Below are 22659 nucleotides of genomic sequence, written 5' to 3' on the forward strand. Positions count from 1 at the left end.
GAGCAGGGTTGGAATTCTGACTTTAAAAAAAAACAATAATTGCTAAAATAAATTTAATTTGTAGTTCTAAATAAATTCTAAATGCATTTAGGACGTTTTTTACTCACTTTATGTCTCTTCCACAATGTTATTTCTCTCTCCAGCAACTTAGGTTACAATTATATTAGCATGACCAATTATGCAAATTAGGCGATGATGTCATTTAGCGACTTCTGGCGACTTTTAGGACAGCCAATAGCGATTTTCCTTACTGAGGAGTTGGCAACACTGCCTGCTCCCACACAGCTGCTGGAGTCCCGCTGAATGCAGGTTATCGGCTCGGAGCTGTGAGGGACAGGTGTGTTTGAGATGTGAGCACCTGCCCTGTAATGGACTTTCACGGTCATATCAAAAAGCCTCTAACGACGCTCCTGTACATTTGAGCTTTGTGCTGATGTGCAGTGAGCCATCGCCCAGACGCGACTAGTGGAGCCAAACCCGTCTGTAGCTCTATTTTCATTAGAGCCCACGGCATCGCGGAGACAAGCCAATATGGCGGCGTTAAACCAGAGGGGGCAGTAACGCAACTTAGAGGCATACGAGGCACCCTAAAGAAGAAATTGTTCCGGACACGTGGTGCAAAGTGGGTGTGTCCATTGCGCTGATGTAAACACAAAATACGCCTCACAGCTCGACGGATAATCGTGGTGGACTGAGCTGCTGAGGTTAACCCAGAAAGAGTCGTCGGCGGTGCGGAAAACCCTCCGTGTGCGTCGCGTCTAATATGCTCTAAAGCACCGAGGGAGGCGCCATGGATTTCTACATCAACCTGAAGGTGAATTTCAGGGGAAATTCCAAGAATTTCCTGCTGTCGGGATCCGAGACCAAGAGCTGGGAGTCGATGGAGGCCATGGTAAGCAGAGACGAGCAGCAGGCCTGCTGTCAGACACGACGCCACACGCATGGCGCTCACGCAGCACACGGAGGGATGGGGGTTCAGGGGGCCCACAGGTGCTGTCAGAGACACGGGCAAACGTTTCCACCTCCGTCTGAGAGGTGCCGCGAGGCGCTGTGTGCTCACGGAGAGGATTACTCCAGCCTGAGCCGTCACGGTGAGCGGCCCAGCCCAGCAGGTGTGACGGTGACAGTGTGCGGGAAGTACCGGGAGTGCGTCACGTCGTGCAGACCTGTGTCCCAGCCCGCTTCGTGACGGGCCGCACTCATTTTAGGCAGCTTCACATGCGGGCCGTGATCCCTGCTTAGACACTAGGCTGTTCAGGACGTGCTCGTCCCTCCGGGTGAGCCACACTGTTGTGTATGTCAGAGTGAAACACGCCGAATAACGGAGAAATCACTGTGTGACCTTTAAGGCTCTGCGTGGGTCACATCGGGGAGGTAAAGGCAACGAGTCAGACAGGCCTGTACACATTCCTGCGTTTTCTGCCCAGGTGGTTTAATGTCAACACACCAGCAACAGCGTAGCCAATTCACTGACATGCGCAGTGGCACACTCCGACTGCAGGCAGTAAAAAGACGAAACAACCACAAAGACATTTAAAGATACTCAAATCCATGAGAAAAACAGCACCACGCAGCAGGGATGCAGCGGTTTGTGTATTTGTCCTCACTGCGAGAACGACACTGGCAGACTGACTTTATATCGCTGCATTTCCACTGAGCGAGCTCGTGTATTTACACAGTAACAGATCCAAGGAAAATAACCTGGAGACGTGTTTGGGCTGCTTGGTGTGGAGGAGAGCCTGGCTGATTGTTTTATATCTGATATCACTTATTGATTTAATTCACACAGATATCTCTAATGTTTGTCATGTGTAGGACTTGATCTACTCATCTGCACTCTGCTTGTTGTTTGTTGTCGTCCAAGCACGTATGACATCATCATAACAAGGTCAAAGGGCGTTTCTCCTGTCTCGCCTTTTTAAGTTTCCATTTACTGACTGCCATACCTCGATGTGTGGTGTAGTAACTATAGGACAACATAGATTTGAACGACAGAGCTCAGCTCATTACTGTGTTAAATGTGTACCAGAGTCTGACACGCACCTCCTCAGGAATATAGCTACACACTGGAAGGATGCAGATATCCAGATCCAGAGCTGCAGTATTAACTGTGCAGAGTAAAGAGGAGCCCTGAGCAAGCGCCCTGTTATATATGACTGGGCCTGGAAATGCAGTAAGTCAGGAACAAGAAGGTGAAACACAGGCTTGGAGCTCTGCATGGTTGGCTTTACCTGGAGCACATCATTGGTGTGAGTGCTGCTGAGTCACAGACGTTTGGCTGCTGAGATGGTTGCAAAAGGTTTAGCTTTTACAGTTTTCATTTGATGCCAATCTGTGAAACAATATGAGCTTATATGTGTTTGTGTCAAAGGTTAATTGTGCTGCTCACAGCATGTAAAAAGCTAGCAGGAGTATAAATGCAGGCCGTCCCTGTGGCTGAGGGGTCATCCTCCTGATGGTTAACATACAGGAACAACTCCTCTCTCAGTCCTTCAGCAGCTGAAGCACTCCTCACACACAGTTGTGATGTCATCCTGAATTTGTTCACTCTGTGCCTGATGTGTAAAGTATGCGCTTCATTTTTTTGTTTTGCTCTAACACCACAATAACAGTTATGTCAAGAGAGAAGACTTTTGTTACAGTGTAAGCATAGTCCGAGATCTCCGTCCTGATGGGATGAAACCTCCAACAGGATCAGGCTCAGTGGGGGACAGCCACGGTCAGCAGGTTAGGGGTGGGTGGGTGTGGGTGAAACACAAACTGCAGGAGATAAATCCATAAGTGTTTGGACAGTTTTGTTTCTGTACACTAAAGGTGGATTTCTAATGAAACCCCCTGAGATGTGACTGAAGTGCAGACACTCAGTGTCAGTGCACAGAGCTCAGCTACAGTGTTACATTAACTGAATCAAGCCGGGAAACACCATCTGGTGACGTTCGTGGGCTTGAGCCGTGATTTGGTTGAGTGCCAAATATTAAAAAACAGTGCTTCTATGTAAAACTGTTTTAGTGTGTTACCTTTCACCCTGTAGGACCGTCTGTAAGAATGGCTTTGAACCAGAAGTAAGCAGCAGTCCTCTGTGGGGTGTGTGGTACTGTCAGCTCTGTAGGATATGATGGGCTCCGATCATTCAGTGTGGGGAAGCTAATATGACTCTTTCGGGTCTCTGTTGCTGCTCTCACTGCAGTGTTCTGGGTCAGTTGATTTCCAGAACAGCCTAATTACAGAAAAGAATCATAATCGTCGGGTCCTGAAGTAATAAAAAGTTTTGAGTAGTTGTCTTGATGCATGCTCAATCGTCCAGGTGAGGAAATCCCAAAAGGTTGGTTCTGTTTTCAGTGGGAGAAACGTTTCATCAGCTGACTGCAGGTTTCCAATCTTATAAACAGTACATTTGCATAATGACTGACACCAGCACCACTAAAGGAACAATGGGCTGTGGGGTCAGTTTATGATCATTAATATGCAAACTGTCATGATCAATGATCAATGATCATTGATCAGTGCCACGAGCTCCGTTCACAGAGAGTTGGGGACACGGAAACGCAGCGTCCAGATGAACAGGATCAGCTTTTAGGGGTTTGAGTCGTTGGTCAGACTTCAGTGTTGCTGCAGACCAGGCTCTCAGAGCTATTGTGTAGTAAGACACTTTTGAGATTTACAGTGAAGAAGTAAATAAGAGTTGACTTTGGATGTGACAACATCTGTCTGTGTGTTACAGGTCAAGCGCTCCTTTGGCCTGTGCAGCCTGCAGCTGACCTACTTTGATGAGGAGAACGAGGAGGTAAGAGACTGTGCTCCTCCTCTGAGGAGTGCCATACAAAGTGAGATTAGTGAGTAGGTACAGCTAACCTACAGCCAGGTACTGATGCAGTAAGAGTGTCGTAGCCTAAATGACTGTGGTAAGTTGTGCCTTGTTCACATTCTGGCCAGGATTCACTAACAAGTGAGCAGCCTGTATAAAGGAGTGGTCCTTTAATTCCATTAATTCCTCCATGTAACGCATTCTTATCACATATTTACATCATCGTCTTCTCCTTTTCTTCCTCCAGGTGTCCATTAACAGCCAAGGTAAGTACACCTGGGCAGTCACATGATGCTACACAGTAAACAAAGTCCAAATAAAAGTGCACTCATGTTAATGTTGGTCATTTCTGCTTTTGTTCCAGCTGAGTATGAGGAGGCTCTGAAGGTAAGCTCAGTCACGGTTAAAGATCCAAGAAGTTTATTGTCATGTACGCTGCAAAACACAGACTGTTACGCAGAGCAATGAAACGCTTACTCTGCAGGTTCCCTTCACACGACTAGAAGAAAGTAATAATAGTAAAACAGTAAAGCAGTGCTTTGTAAATCCTGCAGCTCATATGTGGGTGTAAACACAGTAGCTGCAACACTGTCACAGTGCTAACTTATACAGAGCATGCAATATTAGGGTGTATATGTAGAGATATGTACAAAAAATGACAAATTTACAGTTAGGGATAAACAGTTGGACATGGTCAGTGATTGAGTAGCCGATGGCCTGTGGATAGAAACTGTTAGTCTGGTTGTCCTTGCTTTCACACTCCTGTAGCGTCTTTACAGTAAAGACATCCTGTGGAGTGTTTGCTGGCGTCTTGGAGTGCACTGTGTTAGCAGCACCTGTTACTATACTTTTGTTTACTTTGCAACATCAGCTACGATGCATAGCTTTGCCAGTTAACCATTAAACGCTCACATCCAGCTCCAGCACAGATCCCTGACTTGTGTATAGCAGAGACGCACTGTACCGTCACACTGTCCTTCTGTGCAACAGTCAGTTTATTGGCACACTGTTGGTGCTACCTCCACTGGGTTACAGTTAGCCCAAGTAAACGCTTTAAGGAATATTTCTGCAGCTTTTATTAACAGATTGCTAAAAAATATCTTTTTACACACAGTCCCTCATTTCATGGGCATTTGTGGATTATTCCTTTGTTATTTCTTCCTAAATGAAGCTGAAGAAAAAGGTCTGGTTTTGATTAGAGATGGCACGATACCACTTTTTTATGTCCGATACCGATACCGATATCATAAATTTGGATATCTGCCGATACCGATATGAATCCGATATAGTGTGTTTTTTAATCAATAAAACTGTTTTAATATCTTGCTGCATTTTGTATAAGTTCATACTCAAGTTTAAATAAACAATAACACTAAAGCAGCGGTCTCCAACCTTTTTTGCGCCATGGACCGGTTTATGCCCGACAATATTTTCACGGACCGGCCTTTAAGGTGTCACGGATAAATACAACAAAATAAAACTAGTGCGGTACCGAAAAAAGAAGATTTATTCATAACACACGTGAAAAGACCCAGGAAAACCGAGTTAACGATAAAAACGATAACAAAATAACGCTGAAAACCGATAAAACCCTGAAAACCATACATTTCACACCTGAGCCTCAACTCTCGCGCCCGGTACCAAACGACTCACGGACCGGTACCGGTCCGAGGCCGGGGTTGGGGACCGCTGTACTAAAGCTATTCTGTTATAAAAAAAAAAAAAAAAAAAAAAAAAAAAAAAAAAACACTGCACCCAAAATATTTCATAGTTCAGCAACACTGATCAATCTAATAAACTTAAACCTGCTCCATCCTCCCTATTCTGGTATTTTAAAGAGTACTTAGCAGAAATATTAAGCAACCTAACTAATAGGGTTGCAAACTCCCAGCAAAAAAATAGGGAACCCCCACCCTCCACCTCATGATGCTTAATCGATGTAATCAACTTTAATTTGATGCAGGGTGAAAAAAAATGCACAGAAATAAATTATTTTTCAAGAATAATTAAATAGATTCAACATCTTTCTTCTACAGAATTGCAGACTGCACAGATGGTACCTTCCCAAAGGAAAAAGTACTATAGCTTACTGGGTATATTAGACTTAACAGTTACTATATACAGTAATGGACTTCTATACATTTTACATCAGATTAAAACTTTGGGTGTAAGATTCAGATAATTATTTATTAAAAGCTAGGCATTTTAAATGAGAATAAGAAAGAAAAGTATGTCTTTGTGCCCCTTTTCCCTGTTCATGCCCTATCGGCCCCTGGCTACACTTTGCTAGATCCGCCCCTGCACAGTTACCAGCCGTCAGCTACGTAGAAAAGGATCCTGGTGTAGAAAGTAATATTAAATACATTCTAACAACAGCTTATCAAGCTTCAACGTGCTGCTGTTGTTCAGCCGCTGGTTTCCTCTTTCTGGTGCAAAGTGGGCCAAAAACAAAGAAGAGAGACGGACTCGCGACAGAAAAGCCGATCAGCTGATCATTGATCAGTTTCATGATTGAAGTAGCAGCAGGAGAGAGAGAGAGAGGCAGTCGCTCCATATATCGGTTGTTAAGCTTAACATGGGAACGCTTTACAAACATTCAGAGATGAACTTACACACTTGCTTTACTTCTCTCTGGGATAACTTCCTCGGAGATGAAATGCTGGTTTGGTAGCGAGGCTACAAATACACACAGCTGCTCTATCACGTGAGCACACTGCTCCGACGTGCTACGGTTATGAGCCGAGTTACACCGTGTTGCAAGTTTTGTGAGGTGTTTTTTTGATATTTAATGGATCGGATTACATTTTTTATTTCTCGTCGATATCCGATCCAGTAATTTAGGTCAGTATCGGACCGATACCGATACGTAATATCGGATCGGTCCATCTCTAGTTTTGATCCCCAGTGTGGGATTTGCATCTCGATTACGATGCTGTGAACAGCTTTGAAATGTGACTGTGGAAGCTTTCCAAATCCAGAAAGTAAATAATAATCTAATGGTGTTTATCTTCTTTCATGGTTTGTGCAGTTACATTTGACCCATGAAGATAAGGACTTCCTTATGAGATGTTCCATCTCCCAAGATCTAGTTTAAAGAGGCGGAGACAGGATCATCTGTCGCCCAGCTCACATAGTATCGCTGTGTTTACTGCTCTTCTTAAGTGAAGCATTTGTGTTGTCAGTGAAAAATCTAGCTAAACGGTGAAACTGACGGTGTGTTTATTTTCCAGAGTGCAATGAGGCAGGGGAACCGTCTGCACATGAATGTGTACGAGACTCGAGGCCAGCCAACGAGGGTTGCCACCACCAAGGCCGGCGGAGCAGAGCCCAAGAGGGGATTCAGACCGCCACAGCACTGCCCTTCGCTTGCTCAGGTGGTCAGTCGCAAGGTCCAGGCTGCAGTGCCAGAACAGGGCATGGTAAGACCCCAGCACACAGGCTTCATTCTTACTGCATTCATCCACTGCTGTGTACCGACTTAGATGTTTGAGTGTTAGCCCACAAGTTTGTATGCACATAGATAATGTTCTTTTGTTGCTCAGGTGATCATGAAAGAAGTAAAAGGGACCAAAGAAGAAGACAAGACCCCCCCAGCCTGGTTCACCTCCTACATGGAGAAGGTAAGAGCAGCCTGATGAGTATCATAGCAGTAACTACGCTAAACGACTGACGACTAAAGTGCTCGTTACTGCATTCAGTTTAAGGACCAGGTAGTTCGTGAAGCAGTGGAAAAGATCTGTCGGGAGTTTTCAGGACAGTGCTGCATCCACAAACCCCTGGGAGGGGGAGGAGGAGCAGCAGGAGGAGCAGGTGGAGCTGGTGGAGGTAGAGTGGAAGCCGTAGGAGGAGCAGAGACCCAGCAGGTCCCCGAGGTGTCCTCTTCCACTCTGCCTGGAGCTCCGTCCTCCTCAACTCCTCCCTGCTCGTCCTGTAGGGGGCAGACTACTGGAGGAGGCTATCAGTGCAGGTATGTGTTGTTGAGTGAGTTCTGTCTTTGGATTCTGCTTGTTGATTTGTCTTTGTTGGTGAAAGACGCTGTCCTGGTGTTGCAGTAGGCCTCGGATTAACTCTAACACTTGTCAGTGTACAAATGAATAAGCTGAAAAACGAACAAAACGTTGTTACCAAGTGAACATCTACCTGTCAATGTTGGCCTCGCTGCTGTAAAGGAAGAGTCTTTGGAGGATGTTGGTGCTCCATTCTAACTTCAGCTCTGCACACAAACTGCTGCAATGACCGATCGTTGCAGTTTGATGATGCAGTTCCTCGTATTCTCCTTGCATGCCTTGACTGGCAAATGACAGCACCGTGTTGAGCTGACAGTTATCTCTGCAGATTGTGAAACTGAGTGCGTGCTCTTCATCACGGTGTCAGTTTTTAGATAGTCTCACGTTTCCTCTCATCCCTCTTGGCTGTTTCACTCCACAGCGTGTGCACCTCTTGTACTCTGTGCGAGCCCTGCAGCTTCTCTCACGATCCCAGTCACAATCTGGTGAGAGCCAGGACTCCCCTGTCCATCCCGGAGCACGGATCACCGGCCCCAGACCACAGCAGGTGTGACACAGCTACTGGACTTTAACACGTGTTCATATTTACCAAAAAGCACAAACTAGCTTTGTATTATTAGCTTTACGGAGTAAATATTTAACAAAAAGGTGCATGTTTTGTTTTAAAGATATGTGGTATGAGTGTGAGCTGATGCAGGGCTGTCTGGATCCAGTATAAAATATTTCTGCCCTACACCTGGCTGTAGACATTCCCATATTGCTGATGTTACTTCATCTCGATCCATTGTTGTTTAGGTTCTACAGGCGGGGGGATCGCAGTTTCCGAAAGGCAGAGAAGCAGCGGCTGAAAGCAGAGAAACGCCTGCTGAAAGCTGAGGTGAAAGAAATCCGGAAGCAGCTGAGGATGGAGAGGCGGGGCATACAGTGGAGCTCGTCCCATCGAGACGGAAGCTCCTCCCCCGTCCTCCTGCAGCCTCGAGCCACACAGCACAACAGCCCAGAGTAGGTTCCAACCAAGTTAGGCTGCAGGACGCACTTCATTTATCTCAGTGTAGATCTTACCACTGTGACACTTGATCTCCTCGTGTCTAATTCCAGAGTAGCTCCAGAAACAAAGTCTGTCTTTATTTAAACGTCAGCACCTGCTCACACAGTCGAGTCACAGGGAGGCGCTATCAGCTCGTCAGGGCTGGGTGTGCAGGAAATGCATTTCAGTAACCTCTGTGACCCTGAAACAGCTTTTTTCCACCTACTACGGCTTCCTCCCAAAGTTGAAACACAGTTTGGTCTGAACGGTGATGCTAAATTGGCTATAGTGCAATGAAGTGTACAGATTATGGGAAAATACAGCAGCAGTTAGACTGCAGCAGTCAGTAAGATGGTCCATTGTAACCACTGCTCTGGACTGGATGGGAGCTGAATGAAGATATGAATGAATTTAAAGTGAGATGTGATGAGGAGTTAGAATAAAGGGATTTTCCTCTTGTTGCCCAGGCGTCCAAAGCGCCCCTGTCCCCTGGTGGTTCCTGCCATGACGGCAGCGTTTTTGGATGAAAACCTTCCTGACGGAACGCGCCTGCGTCCTGGGACCAAGTTTATCAAGTACTGGAAGATGAGGAACACTGGGACTCTCAGCTGGAGTGCTGACACTAAGGTAAAGTCTCAAACAGCATTCTGTCATTAAAAGCCGTGGATTCTCCTGAGAGGCACCTACACCAGAACGAGACCTGCTCGCCGTCTCAGAGCCGTGAATATAATGGAATAGGTTAAACTCTTCTATATGTGTGTGTAGCACAGATGTGTCCTGACAGTGGTGCTGGACAAAAGGCCAGAGTGACACAAAAATATTATCTGACCCAACATTAGATGTACTTTTTACATTTTGGGGGAAGTGTAACTGTTGGTTGGGTTACCATAGAAACAGCTATACTCATGACCCCAGGTGATGAGCGTCACTGACCTGCGTGATTACCCAGCCAGCTGGGCAGATTCAGAACTTGACATGTCATCACTGACTAGCACAACGTTCATGCTGCCCGTCACATCTTATGTGTTTCAGGTTACTCCATGGGCTCAGACACAGTGATTAGTTTGTGCTTTGCTTTTGGTTTAAATGCCTACAAAGGCTTAGTTTAGCTGTACTTTGTGTAAACAAACAGCAACCCTGTTTCACTATGACTCAACAAATACTTCCTTAATAGTGTTAATAGTGTCACTTTAAAGTGTAAATCCTTATTTAAACATTTTTTCCATCAAGTTTAGCAGCAAAGTACTGACATTTACGGACCGCAGGACGTGGCTTTGGTTGTTGTATAAATTGATCTTTGACCTCAACACCTGTCGGAGGTTTTGGTCCACTGTGTGCTAACTCCCACTAAGGAACCATTATATTATGTCTTGTTTGGTTCCTGCAGCTGAAGTTTATGTGGGGAAACCTGGCAGTGGGATCTGGAGACCGCTGGAGAGAAGTGTCAGTTCCCTTCCTGCAGCCAGGACAGGTGAGTGTGAGACATCCCAGAGCTGTGGAAAATATCCTTGTGAAGCACTGAAACAAGTGTGTGTGTCTGTGTGTGTGTCTCTGTGTGTGTGTAGGTGGGCATAGTGAGCGTAGCGCTGTGTGCTCCCACTGTGGAGGGCTCCTACACATCTCACTGGCGTCTGGCCCACGCTGGGGAGCAGTTTGGACCGAGAGTGTGGTGCAGCATCGTGGTCGACCCTCTGGCTCCAGCGCCCATGATGGCTGATGGGATCCTGGTTTCACCCTGTGTCACACCGCAGGTAGAACAATAACCTTTATTGTTCATTTATTCAAAGTCTTTAACGTCTTTAAGACATTCCTGCAGTTTAACTAATCGGTGTGAATTTTTGAGATAAAGGACGTTTGGTTCGTAAATTTCATACAAAACAAATTGAAGTTTAGACGGTTTAAAAATTGAATAAATTTCTGGATGTGCAAATTCACTAAGACCAACACACAAACGACATTTATGTGAATGTTTGCCTGCAGGGCAAGAACCCAGTAGCCAAGGATGGGAAAGCATGTGCAGCTTCCAGGGAACAGCCGTTATTGTCGGTGGACCAAGAAGAGTACTACATCCCGTCTGTAGACCTGCTCACTGCACAGGTAACCTGCTGGGACGCTCCTCCCCCATCCTAGCAGCTGAACTTCAGTATGCTAACATCACGTTACCTGGGGCCATTACTGTATGTATACTTCAGCTGACATGAAGCTGGAATAATAATAGCTCATATTTGACTTGTTTATTCAAATGTCCATGAATGTGCAGTGAAGCATCTGTTTTTACAGATCGTAGCACAACCAAAATAATTGCAACTGTGTAAACTTGTTGCCTTTGAGGACGGGGACTGGTCCACACTGGCAGTCAGAGATGACATGGAGTCAGTCTGCTGCTCTGTCTTTGATAGTCATCTGTTTATGACACAGGCTGAGATTAACTGTGACAAACGAGCAAAGACTGTAAATCTGTTTCCAGAGTCCACTGTAGGGATTTTGTGCAAGTATTGAGCCATCCTCATTTATTTCTTTATTTTTTCCAAGGATGCAGATTTTTGCAGAGCTTTTTAGTAGATACACCTACAGTCTGAGTCTGAGTGACAGCTTGGGGTTAGTATTGTTAGCCTGTGCAGGCAGGGATTGAACCACCGAGCTTCTAATTAGTAGGTGACCTGCTCTACCACCAACCCCTGTTTGCTTTTGTAATTTCCTGTGCAAGCCTGTGGGAGGGGCTTTTCAATCTGTCCTCCAAAAACCCAGCGTCACGTAGCTTAACTGTGGGCCAAATGCTGATTGGCTGACAGCTGGAATGGTTTGTGAAACACAAGCTTTGTATGTTACAGCTTTGCTTGGTAAGGAGAGGCTGAGGTCTGCCAGATTACACAGGAACTGGACTGAAAATTGGTGGCAACAAGGTCTGATGAGCCCAATTTTATTTGGTTCAAATTCTCATCAGCGTTTACAGAGGAGGTGCGGCAGAAGTGTGTGGAGCCATCAGAGCCATCATTCAGCTTCAAATTCACTGAAGTTATGCAAAGTCTCATTTTCCCAGTAAAATATAAAGAAATGGGGTGTGGCCTGTGACTCTTGCACACTGCTGTACTACCGGATGGCACTTTAACGGCAAAGTGACACACGCACTCAACAACCCAGCACTTATGTAGCAATATAACCACAGCAGAACCAGTTGAGTCCTCTGTTAATAAGAGATGTGTTACAAATGAGTTGCAACGTCATCATCTTCATTTATAAACTGGGAGGTCTGAGTTGGATTGTACTGGTTTGGAGACAGGTCAGGTGACCTATAGACTAGCCTTGTAATTTGTTACCTGTTGTTCATTTGTCAGGATCTTCTGTCTTTTGAGCTGTTGGATATCAACATCGTCCAAGAGTTGGAGAGCGCCCCCACCAACACGCCTGCTGGTAAGAAGAGAACAGCATACACCTGTTAGCCAGAACACTCGGTCCTGGTTAAGAGACACGCGTCTGCACTAAAAGCACGTCAGCTATATGAACAATGAAACAGTAAGATAAAATATTAATCTGTTGCACCACAAATACTTGAACATGCAAAAAAACCCCAAGACCAGCAGATTTCTTTGGGACACGGCGAGCACGGTGTCCTCTGAGCTCAAGAGCAGTGGCAGCATCGGCCCGACACACTGACGGAGGCCGTCTGTGACTCATAGAGAATGTTTCTTTGACCTCATTGCTTGATTAGCATTAGGTGCTGTGACCCTGATCGAGTAGGGAAGCTGCAGACTTTGGTTAGACACACCGCTTTCTGTGGCTTTGTCAGTTTGTGCTAAACTGGTGTGTCTGCAGCCCACAGCTGGTTTTAAAACCAGTGCAAATGTTACACTTTTGAAAAAACTGCCATTCTGTCTTTATTCCAGCAGGCGGCTTTAAATGGTTTCCACACGCTGTATCCTTCTTATTCATATCTGAAACTGGACCCAGCTGCTAACTGTAAGAGCTGTCTGTGTTTCTCCTCCAGACATGACACCCTGCATGTCCCCTCTGTCTCAAGATGGCCCTCTGCTGGACAAGGGCAGCCCCTCCTTGGGTCTGATTCAGGAAGAGACTGAAGTCATCAATAGCATCATGGGTAATGGAGTCCCAATCCTCCTCAGTGTTCTCTCAGTTTGTTCTGTTGAAAAGCTTGGAACGTAAACTACAAGTACTCCTTAAAGAAGCCACACCTGACTGACTTGATTCAGGTTCCTTAAAAAACCCTCTTTGGCTTCCCAGCATGCAGTGGGGTGAAGGTTTTCTTCTAAAACTGTCCAGCTGTTCACAGCCGTTAGTTCTCTGATTGAATGTGTAGATCAGCAGCTGTCCTCCTGATACAGCTGTGTGTGGAGAAATGTGCACAGCTGTCTTGTTCAAAAATGAAATGGGTGTGTCTTGACATTTGTTGTCTCGCTGCTGGTCCTCAGATGTCCCCCATGGGGTAGGACCTGGAGCTGAAGGGGGCGGAGTCCCAGCTCAGGAGGAAGGGGAGGATGACATCAGTGGTACTCAGTTTGTTTGTGAGACTGTGATTCGCTCGATGACCCTGGAGGAGGCCCCTGATCACATACCTCTGAGAGGATCCTGCCCAGGAACAGGAAAAGGTCAGTGACACGCCCTCGGCGCCAGCTCGTCCTTTTAAATGAATGATCATTTGTGTTTGGCTGAAACGTCCCCGTTTCTATGTTCATATACAATCTGTTCTGACTTGAACGTCTGCAGCGTGATCTGCATGTGAACGTGCTGCCGCAGGTGTTTCACTGTGGTCCTTGTGTTTGCTTTCAGTGGTACGTCCAGCTGCTCATGGCGGCTCCTCCTCGCTGTCCTGTGTGAGTAAAACGGTGAAAATGGAGGAGAGTCCCGACAACTGCTCTAGCAACTCCAAGACTCCCATCAAACCCCTCACTGGTCTCAAGGCGCCCATCCCTTCCCCACTGAAAGCCTCCCTGCCCACTCCAACGTCTGTGACCCTGAACGTGCCGCCTGGCCCGAGCTCAGCACCGGGCCCGCTCCACGCTTCAGCCGGGACCGCCACGCTGCCAGAACACACCGCCACAGGTGATAGTTTTAAGTTGATATCTTGACTCAAAGAGTTGTTTGCACCAATGGGGAGGTCATTGTTGAGTGTCAGTGGAATGAATGAGCGTTGAGCATTTGCAGACTTATGTAAAGTAGAGGCGGCGTCTAATTTCAATGAAAGTGTCACCGTATGACTGGACTGGATTCAAGGATCTAATAGTGAGGTGTGATGGCAGCCGTGGTTTGTACAGGAGCAGACTTGAAGCCCTGGGTTGCAGCTTATGGTCAGCTCAGTGTTTGGGAGGACCTCTAGCATCAGCAGGAGGAACGCTACTAAAACCCCAGGCAGCTGTGCTAACAGGGCGGCCAGCTGACATGTGACAGCACAGTTGAGTCTGTGTGGAACTCCTTCACCACAAACATAGGAGAACTTTGTCGAGGGAACAGCTGTTTATTCTTTAAATGGAAGGTCCGCAAGATTTCAAGCACAACAGAAATGTCAGCTAATTCCAACACTTTGTATGACTGGGGCCTGATATTTAAGACCTTATATGTGAGGAGCAGGATTTTAAATTCTGGATTTAACAGGGAGCCAGTATTTTACAACAAATCCGACAAACCGGCTCACACAGGTTAAGTCATTCCATTTGAATCCAAAGTGCTCCCACACTGCAGCCGTTGTGTTGGGCTTTGAATCAATTCCATCTCTATTTTTCCAAATCTCAAGTAGGATTTCTCTGGCTTGCTACTCCTCACGGGGCTGTCACACACCTGACATAAGAGTTCACTCCTTACGCTAAGGAAACAAGGGGGGGGGGGGTCAGTCGAGAAATCAGACAGAAACTCTGTGTAAGGCCCAGGTGGACGATCACAAATAAGACTGGTTTTACAGCTGGGCTGGACGAGGCTAAGCATCAGGCTTTCAAATGAATTAACAGTCTGTCTGGGTCTTTGGTTGATTGATAGGCTGGTGTGAAAAATTGCTGCCACAAATAGAAAGACTCGGGGGTGTCGATTCATTTAAACTAATCTAATTAAACTAATGGATTTGTTGATCAATTATTAAGTCGTGTACTAACAGAGATTATTATGTTAGTTTAAATGAATCAACAACCAGTCGCAGCAGATGGCCCCGCCCCTCCCTGAGCCTGGTTCTGCTGGAGGTTTCTTCCTGTTAAAAGGGAGTTTTTCCTTCCCACTGTTGCCAAAGTGCTTGCTCATAGGGGGTCACATGATTGTTGGGTTTTTCTCTGTGTGTATTATTGTAGGGTCTACCTTACACTATAAAGCGCCTTGAGGCGACTGTTGGCGCTATATAAATAAAATTGAATTGGACTTGGAGGAGAGATACCTAATGTTTAATAATCCACATTTCACAGTGTTACTCTTTGGTGCTGGATGCTGTATTGTTCTTTCTTTGTGATTTTTATTTTTATTTTTATTTTATTTTTTATGTTTAAGTTGTTTTTGCTGGTTTTTAGTTTGTTTTTAGTCTGTCTGGGAGCTGACACAGTCTCTGGATAGTCACATTTTGGGGGGTTTAATAAATTTGGCCAGATTTCTAGAAATTAGATGTTTTTTCTCCTGCTTCAAGTCTAAACTAGGCTTAAGCTAGTTTATGTGTTAAAACTAAAACAAAGGGAACTGCACACCTCTCTGAAAGCCTACACTGATGTGCACCTTTCTAAAAATCCAGCTACGTATCAGGTTCACACACTTCACACCATCAGGTCCTCCTTTATGATTCTAGTTACTTCTTGTTATTATTGTGCGATCTACTGTACAATATAAAGCGCCTTGAGGCGACTTTTGTTGTGATTTGGCGCTATATAAATAAAATTGAATTGAATTGAATTGAAATTCTTGTGCTGCCATGGCTAAAGGTGAAGCTTGAAGCTCTGGGTCATGAGTGGGAGTGAAGCATGGGTCCCAGCATGTGTGTGACGTACAGCAGCCAGTCACACCCAGTGTTTGCTTCCTTGGTCTCATCACAGGTGAAGCTGAAGAATCGCACATGGAGAGCATCTGTGTGGAGTCCAGAGTGAGGGAGAAGCAAGAAGAGGAGGAGAAGAGAGGTGTAATGAGGAGTCGCTCCTCCTCCACATCCTCTGAGGATTACATCATCATCCTGCCCGATTGCTTTGACACCAGTCGGCCCCTGGGAGAGTCCATGTACAGGTATGAGCCGTGGCTTTGGAGTGTCTGCAAGAACCATCGCGTGTGGGACAATAATGGGTGCTTTCACTTTTTCTTTGTTCTTTGTCCCATTGCAGCTCTGCTCTGTCCCAGCCTGGAGACGTCCAAGCCAAGACCGCCACAGACCCAGATACCCCTTCAGCTGAGCGTCGGGACAGTGCCGCAAGAGAGAGGGAGGCGGACGAGGTGGATGAAGCGGCTCCAGGAATGGAGCTGTCAGGAGCCAGCAGTGCCAACGATATGCTGTGTACATCCCAGACGCTGGACGATGAGCCGCTGACTCCTGAAGTTGTGACACCGCCTAAAGCCGTCGTCACATCACAGTAAGCATGAGAAAGTTTCCTCAGAAATGCTCCTCTGTGCCTCAGACTGACCGCTCCACTGCTGCACCGCATCTGTACGACTGTAGCATCATCTACAGCCTTCATCAGGCAAGGGAGATCACTAATGCTTCACTTCCTGCTTATATACAAATAATCAAGCGTTTACACACTCCGCATTACACAGCTACACCAGCTACATCAGTGCAGTTTAAACATTTATTCAGGTTCATAAAATAGTTACCAAAATATGTTAGATGGTGTGCCGTATCATCTAAAACATTTTTCCTTCATTTAAACAAGATTCAAATACAGCGAGCCGAGTCGTAAAGCTAACGAAGCTAATGAAGCTAATGAAGTGGCACAGGTATTGTTGTTGTGGGGACACAGTTTGTCTGACGGACAGTAAATGACTGACACTAACATGTTTGTGTTGAACAGCCCAGAGAGCAGCGCAGAGAGAGAGGAGGAGGATGCCGGCACTGAGGAAGGAGCGCAGGGCTCAGAACTGTACCAGACTGGGGACGGTAGGCTCCTTACAGCATCTCACTGTCACTTCATTCACAGTACCACAATGATGAACTCCACGGTGATCGCATCTGTCTGTCTTGCAGAAGCAGCTCCTGAGCATGCTCAGACGGATACTGAAGCTACTGACACAGAGAAGAGCGACCCTGGGGACCCCAGGTTTCTCTCTCTCTCTCACTCACTCACTCTCTCTCTCTCACACACACACACACACACACACACACACACACACACACACACACACACACACACACACACACACACACACACACACACAATGAAGCTATCATGTTTTTATTAGTCCATCCATCTGTTGGCTAGGTTTGATTTATCGTGCAGAGCCGACATGAGGCCCCTGAAGCATTTTCTTTCTGTTTGTTTTTCAACTTCCTGTATCTGTCCTTCAGTATCGAGCATGCACACCACTCATACTACAAATCTCAGATATCAGAGTCCCACCGTCATTCAATCACTTTGAATGTAGCTTCTGATGGAAATGGCCAAACACTGGCTTCCAGGAGACGGGAGGCAGATTATCTGCTCGCTGATTGAATGATGAAGCTGATTGAACTGCAGTGCTGTTCAAAGTATGACTGTGTAGGCAGAGTCCTCACAGGTCAGCCTGCAGCTCAGGTTAGGGTCAGCTCAGATGCACATACGTAGAGGAGTCGTCTCACCTTGGCTCTGTGCTTAGAGCCTGACCCCGAGCACTGATAACAGTGTATGAAGTTGTTGTGCTTCAATCCCAGCTGCCAACTAAAACAGAAGCAGAATAATGTCGTGGCCTCCCGAGTAAAATGATGAGCACTAACAGTTTGGATGGAGCATAAAGTCCAAGCATGCTTTTTGATTTCTGTTTGCTGCTGTAACTTTTCCCCTTGCAGACAGCTTATTAATAAATTCACATCCATGAATAGTAAACACTGATAAGAGAGAACAAAAGGATTAACTCTCCAAATGTTTGCTCTCCTCAGGCAACAAGGCCTCACCGGCGGCCTGGTGAAAGGAGCTCTGTCAGTAGCTGCCTCTGCCTACAAAGCCCTGTTCACCGGACAAGGCCCCACACAGGTGACACATCTAGCAGCTTTTTTCTCCCATATTCACATTTGTGTTATTTGGAGTTTCCAGGCTATTTTCCAGTGTTGAGTAAATGTGACATCTCCTAGTCACAACCCAGGTTTGAACTCTTGTCTCTCTGCATGATAGTAATGCAACACATAGGCGACACAGTTGTGGGCCTACACTTACATTAAGTGCAAAGCTACTTGCACTACTTTGGAAAGGCTTTTAAAATGGGCTGCGTCCCTAATCCAGGAGAGCAGGAGCCAGCTGCCAAAGGTGCTCCCTGATCAGACAGGTGCTCCCGACACTCGATCAGTTCCTGACGAGGGGACGCCACACAGTGGGAATCGTGACATGTTGCTGCTGCAATCGCTGCATTCTGGTTTTATTTACATTCTAGACAGCATGTTGTCAGTGGTCAGACCTTCAAACACTTCAGACTCATTCAGGCCTGTGCAGTAATCAGTAGCTGGCTCGCTCGACTGATCCGATCTTGTTTCCACCCAGCCTCCAGTGGATGCATCCACCCAGGACACCATGATGGCCGTGCTGGTGGAGATGGGCTTTGCAGACCGCCCACTGAACCAGCGTCTGCTAAAGAAACACAACTACAGCCTGCTGGACGTGGTCAATGAGCTCGTTCAGATGACCGACAATGACTGGTACTCTACACGCTACTGATGACGAGAAGGCCAAACTCTTCCTCCTTCTTTTCAGCTCTCCACTAATTTGCCCTTTTGGACCGAGGACTATACTATGACCTTGTAAGGGACATTCCAGCCGACCCTGGATCCTCCAGCGGACCATCACCCACCCACTGTCTGTAGTTTTAGTACTTTCAGCGTAGCTCTTGATAGTCGCAGGTTTTCTTTGCATATCTGTCTAAGAAAGGTGAAAACAGGCATTCTAGGTCTTCAAATGTGCATCACATGCTAACATCATGGAGTTTAACTAAGTGTGAAGCGTAAAAGCATTCGCTTCCATCAAACCTGAGCTAAAGTTGTGTTGGCTGCAGAAACTCCACAGTTGCTTTACCTGTTCCTGTTGGTTGCAGGTATCCCAAAAAGCTACAAACGGCACCCTCACGCTTTTCCTTTGCTCAAGTCCACAGCAGCAGACTCTCAGAGGTCGCCTACCGAACCCCCTCGCTCAGAACATCTTTGGGCAAAAAGAAAATGCAGCTTCGTGCTGATGGTTCTGCTGAGGCATCAAGTCATCTCATCTCCTCAGAGTCTTGTTCGCCTCGTCGAGTTGGCTCCATCACACCAGCTGGTGATGCATGTTTCTGCGTGTTGTGGTGAAAACTGTAACAACCAGCTTGACTGGTAGTGAGCTAATGCTGTTTGTGTCACAAAGCTATTTGTTTGCAGATTTCCTTTCATTAGAAATCACTGACCTGTGTCCCAGAGCCACGCTCACACAGCTCGTCTGCACAGTGTCAGCTTCAGGTTTGCTTCTTTCTCTGTTTTATTTGACCAGCCATTCCAACAGCTACTGATAACTTTATTACTGGGCTGTAAATAGTCAAACTGACTGTAGGTAACCAGAACTGGTCAGGTGATGTAGTGTGTGTGAGGCTTTACTGTTTAAGAAATCTGATCCTTTGGTGTTTTCAGAGCTCCGGCTGGAGGAGCAGGACTGCTCCGACACATTCATGTTGATGTGACTTGTGATGATGAATGCAATGAAGTACTTTGATGTTTAAATTGCTGTGCTATTCAAAACACACATTCCTCCTTTTTTTGTCTTTTTTTGAGTCAGTTTCCCAGAACTCACATATGTGCTCAGAGCAGATCATCCACAACAAACCACTGAAATCTGAGTAACGCTCCTTCATGGTGGGAAAGGCGAGTGTGTGATGAGCTTTTTGCAGCGTGCCGTTTTGGTTGCACATTACCTTTGTCCTGTAACTTTAGTCCATCATTGAAACTAAAGGGATTTTCTCATATACATTTAATACAACATGTATGCATAACCTGTAAAAAAACAATTCCACTCAGTGTAGCTGAAACTTTGAGTCAGACTGTTAGCTCGTCGTGAGTCCGTGGTGGTGAGGAGACTACACTGTCCCACTGCATGATGGTTAACTAGCTAATGAACCAGGTTTGTCTATGAGAAGCACAGTTTACCCAGAACTGCTGTGGAAACACCACGTTCCTCTGAATAGAGCTATCGTAGCTAAACTTAATGAGCAGCAGCGTAAATTCTTCCTTTCCTGTCACACAAAGCTGTCTCCACATTCCCTCTCTGTGCTTGTCATGTTTCCCCACTCACCCACCTGACCATGCTTCATTGTTTCTACTGTTTTGATGGGAGAGTGCAGTCCTGCTGGGGTCGGCTTTGTGGCTTTAGATGAAGTTCATTATCAGCTTGGCTGCTTTGTTGAGTTCAGATGTTTGCTGGGCACAGTGCTTTCAGTTCTCCCATCAGATGAATGATTTAAGAGTGGATTTGCACCTGTTCACTCTCACTCAGAGCTTACATTGTTCTTGGAGAAGATGTGACATGCTTGCCTGTTTGGTTTGTGGAGAGGCGCTCATTAGGATCAGCTGAGGGGCCCAGGTGATGGTTGGAAATGGATTTTCCTCCATCACTAGAGAAAGTTCAACAGAGGTATGCGGTCCATGAGTGGCTCGTTGCTGATACTGCAGGCTAACGTAATGCAAATATTATTCTCTGCTGAACGCTGTGAATCCCAGACACACGTGGCTACTCCGTAAGTTGACTTTGATGGGGCTTTGTCAGGTGTGCACAGTAAGGTCATTGCTCTTGTCTGCTCTTTCCTTTTGCTCCTAGCTGGACCCTGAGCTGACCTCATTAGTTAAAGGTGTGGGCTCAGTTAGTTTAAGTTCTGCTTTGACTGCTTGAAGGCTGTTTGGAAGTTTGACGCCGTGTCTTTAGGCATGCTAGTTAAAGCTGTTCTGCAGTTTTAGTCTCATTCTTTGTAATAAAGGACGTTGTTTTGTTGGTGTGGGTGTGAAGGGAAAACCCTTTCATAAAAGATTGGGATACACTGCGTGCTACTACACTTTATGCCGTTACACATCCACGTGACCTCACGCCACGTCACATGGTACCCTGTCTGTGTCGGTTTGCACTGGTGTTTGGTTCATGGGAAGGATATGCAACATGCGTCTGTGCGGTCCAACAGGAAAGCAACCGTGTGGGTGGAGCCTGAGGGAGACGTGCAGGTCACATGCTGGGCGGTGGAAACGATTTAAAGAACAGCATGAGCTCTGTGTTTGTTATAACTTCTGTCCTTTCTGCAGCTGCCTGAAGGACCAGCCACAGGTCCAGCCAGTATAGCCCCCACACTGGGCCGCACGTTTTTGACCCCGCCCCCTGGTGACAGTAGCCATGAACTTAAAGATGACATCTCTGCTACATTATCACAAATCTTCACAGATAAACAGTCTGATAGGAAACAATATTGTCCAATAACCTTAAAGGAACTTCCAGGTAAAGACAGACGAGTCAGCTGTGTTATGGAGGTCCTTGTATGGGCGACTGAATCATCAGAAGGCCAGAGAAGTGCATTTTGAGCTGTTAGCTTTCCCACAGTGGAGAAAAGCTTTTTGAAGGCTGCAGATTTCTGCACAGAGATCAGTGCTGTCCTGTAGGGTGATGGGATCTGCCAAACACAGCTCCACCTCACACGGATGCTTTGATTTTTAAAAAGCAAGTGGCATTCATCAGTGACACATTATTTCTTTATATTAGCATTTCATAAATCATGCTGTTGGGTTTCACCATCTTGGATAGGTAATTAATTTGGAAGGTAAGAATAAAAGTGTCCTGAAACAGGTTCAGTGTGGACTGTCTCAAATGAAGGCCACATGTGTGCTGTGTGTCATCATGTGTGCCAGAAGCTCCGGTTGGATGAAACATGTTGAAATTAGGGAACATGTATTTATGGAGGAAGAAAAACGGGGGATGGCTTGAGCTTTTTTCTGTGTTGCACTTTATGAATATTGTATGATGTACAAATCAATATGTCTCTGATTAAATACGTTACACCCACCTGAGGTTTCTGCTTCGTTTGCTTGTCAGAAGCATCACATGGAACTAAAAAGGTCACGTTTGTGACGTGTCACCTTTAAAGAGAAGCAACAAAATTCTAAATGGATGTCATCATATATGTTTCACAGCAGTCATCTTCACAGTGTCAAAGATGGGACTGTTGAGCGTCTTTGAGAATGTGTCTTGTAACATTGTACCTCCTTTTTAAACAGGAAGTGACCTCTGACAGAGGCGGGTTCAAGGACAGCAGTGGTTTAGGTCGAGGAGGAGAGAAAAAGAGTAACTGAGGAGAATTTGGATCTCACATCCTTCACCTTATAAACACAGTGGTTGAGAAATAAATGAGTCCTCATCAGAGGCTGTCACAGCACGATTAGGTGGAGGACAAACAGTGCTGCTATTAGCATCAAATACTAATCTGGGACTATTCTGATTATGATTTTTGAGATTGCTGAAATAAGATCTTGACTTTCACTGCCTCATAAAAGTGGAAAAATTCTCTATGGACAGCCAAACCCTTAGTCTTCTACAGACGATTATTGAACCAGAAGCAGCAGAGAGCAACCTGATCTCTAAAGGCAAGGCCGTGCTCACAAAGCATTTACTCAGCATTATCATCAGGTAGACTAAATAATGAAAAAGGGTGTGTCCTGCAGTGAGAGTAGTGCCACTGTT

At 45.9% G+C, this 22659-nt stretch overlaps 1 protein-coding gene across 2 annotated transcripts; it reads left to right on the forward strand.

Moving 5' to 3' along the window:
* Window positions 1-578: 578 nt before the first annotated feature.
* On the forward strand, window positions 579-21985 carry nbr1b (NBR1 autophagy cargo receptor b). 2 transcript variants are annotated; one of them, XM_039611154.1, is made up of 23 exons: window positions 604-892; window positions 3722-3784; window positions 4053-4071; window positions 4170-4192; window positions 7036-7224; window positions 7348-7425; window positions 7504-7772; window positions 8234-8359; window positions 8608-8814; window positions 9307-9466; window positions 10227-10310; window positions 10405-10590; window positions 10820-10936; window positions 12175-12250; window positions 12825-12935; window positions 13267-13443; window positions 13625-13897; window positions 15853-16036; window positions 16132-16377; window positions 16816-16901; window positions 16989-17061; window positions 17877-17970; window positions 18472-21985. In XM_039611154.1, the coding sequence occupies exons 1-23, from the start codon at window positions 791-793 to the stop codon at window positions 18643-18645; spliced, it is 3117 nt and encodes a 1038-aa protein (XP_039467088.1). In that variant the 5' UTR covers window positions 604-790; the 3' UTR covers window positions 18646-21985. The 2 variants fall into 2 exon arrangements, with proteins under 2 accessions (XP_039467089.1, XP_039467088.1); XM_039611155.1 differs by lacking the exon at window positions 17877-17970 and having other exon boundaries at window positions 579-892; window positions 18472-18645.
* Window positions 21986-22659: the final 674 nt, after the last annotated feature.

Source organism: Oreochromis aureus, linkage group 4 (genome assembly GCF_013358895.1).
Source record: "Oreochromis aureus strain Israel breed Guangdong linkage group 4, ZZ_aureus, whole genome shotgun sequence".
NCBI lineage: Eukaryota > Metazoa > Chordata > Actinopteri > Cichliformes > Cichlidae > Oreochromis > Oreochromis aureus.

What these genes read in the sequence shown, in the direction of transcription:
- nbr1b (XM_039611154.1), top strand. Translation starts at nt 791, where the DNA reads ATGGATTTCTACATCAACCTGAAGGTGAATTTCAGGGGAAATTCCAAG. An exon ending in GGGAGTCGATGGAGGCCATG is followed by an intron (nt 893 to 3,721) that starts GTAAGCAGAGAC and finishes TGTGTGTTACAG; the next exon opens with GTCAAGCGCTCCTTTGGCCT. An exon ending in AGTATGAGGAGGCTCTGAAG is followed by an intron (nt 4,193 to 7,035) that starts GTAAGCTCAGTC and finishes TTTATTTTCCAG; the next exon opens with AGTGCAATGAGGCAGGGGAA.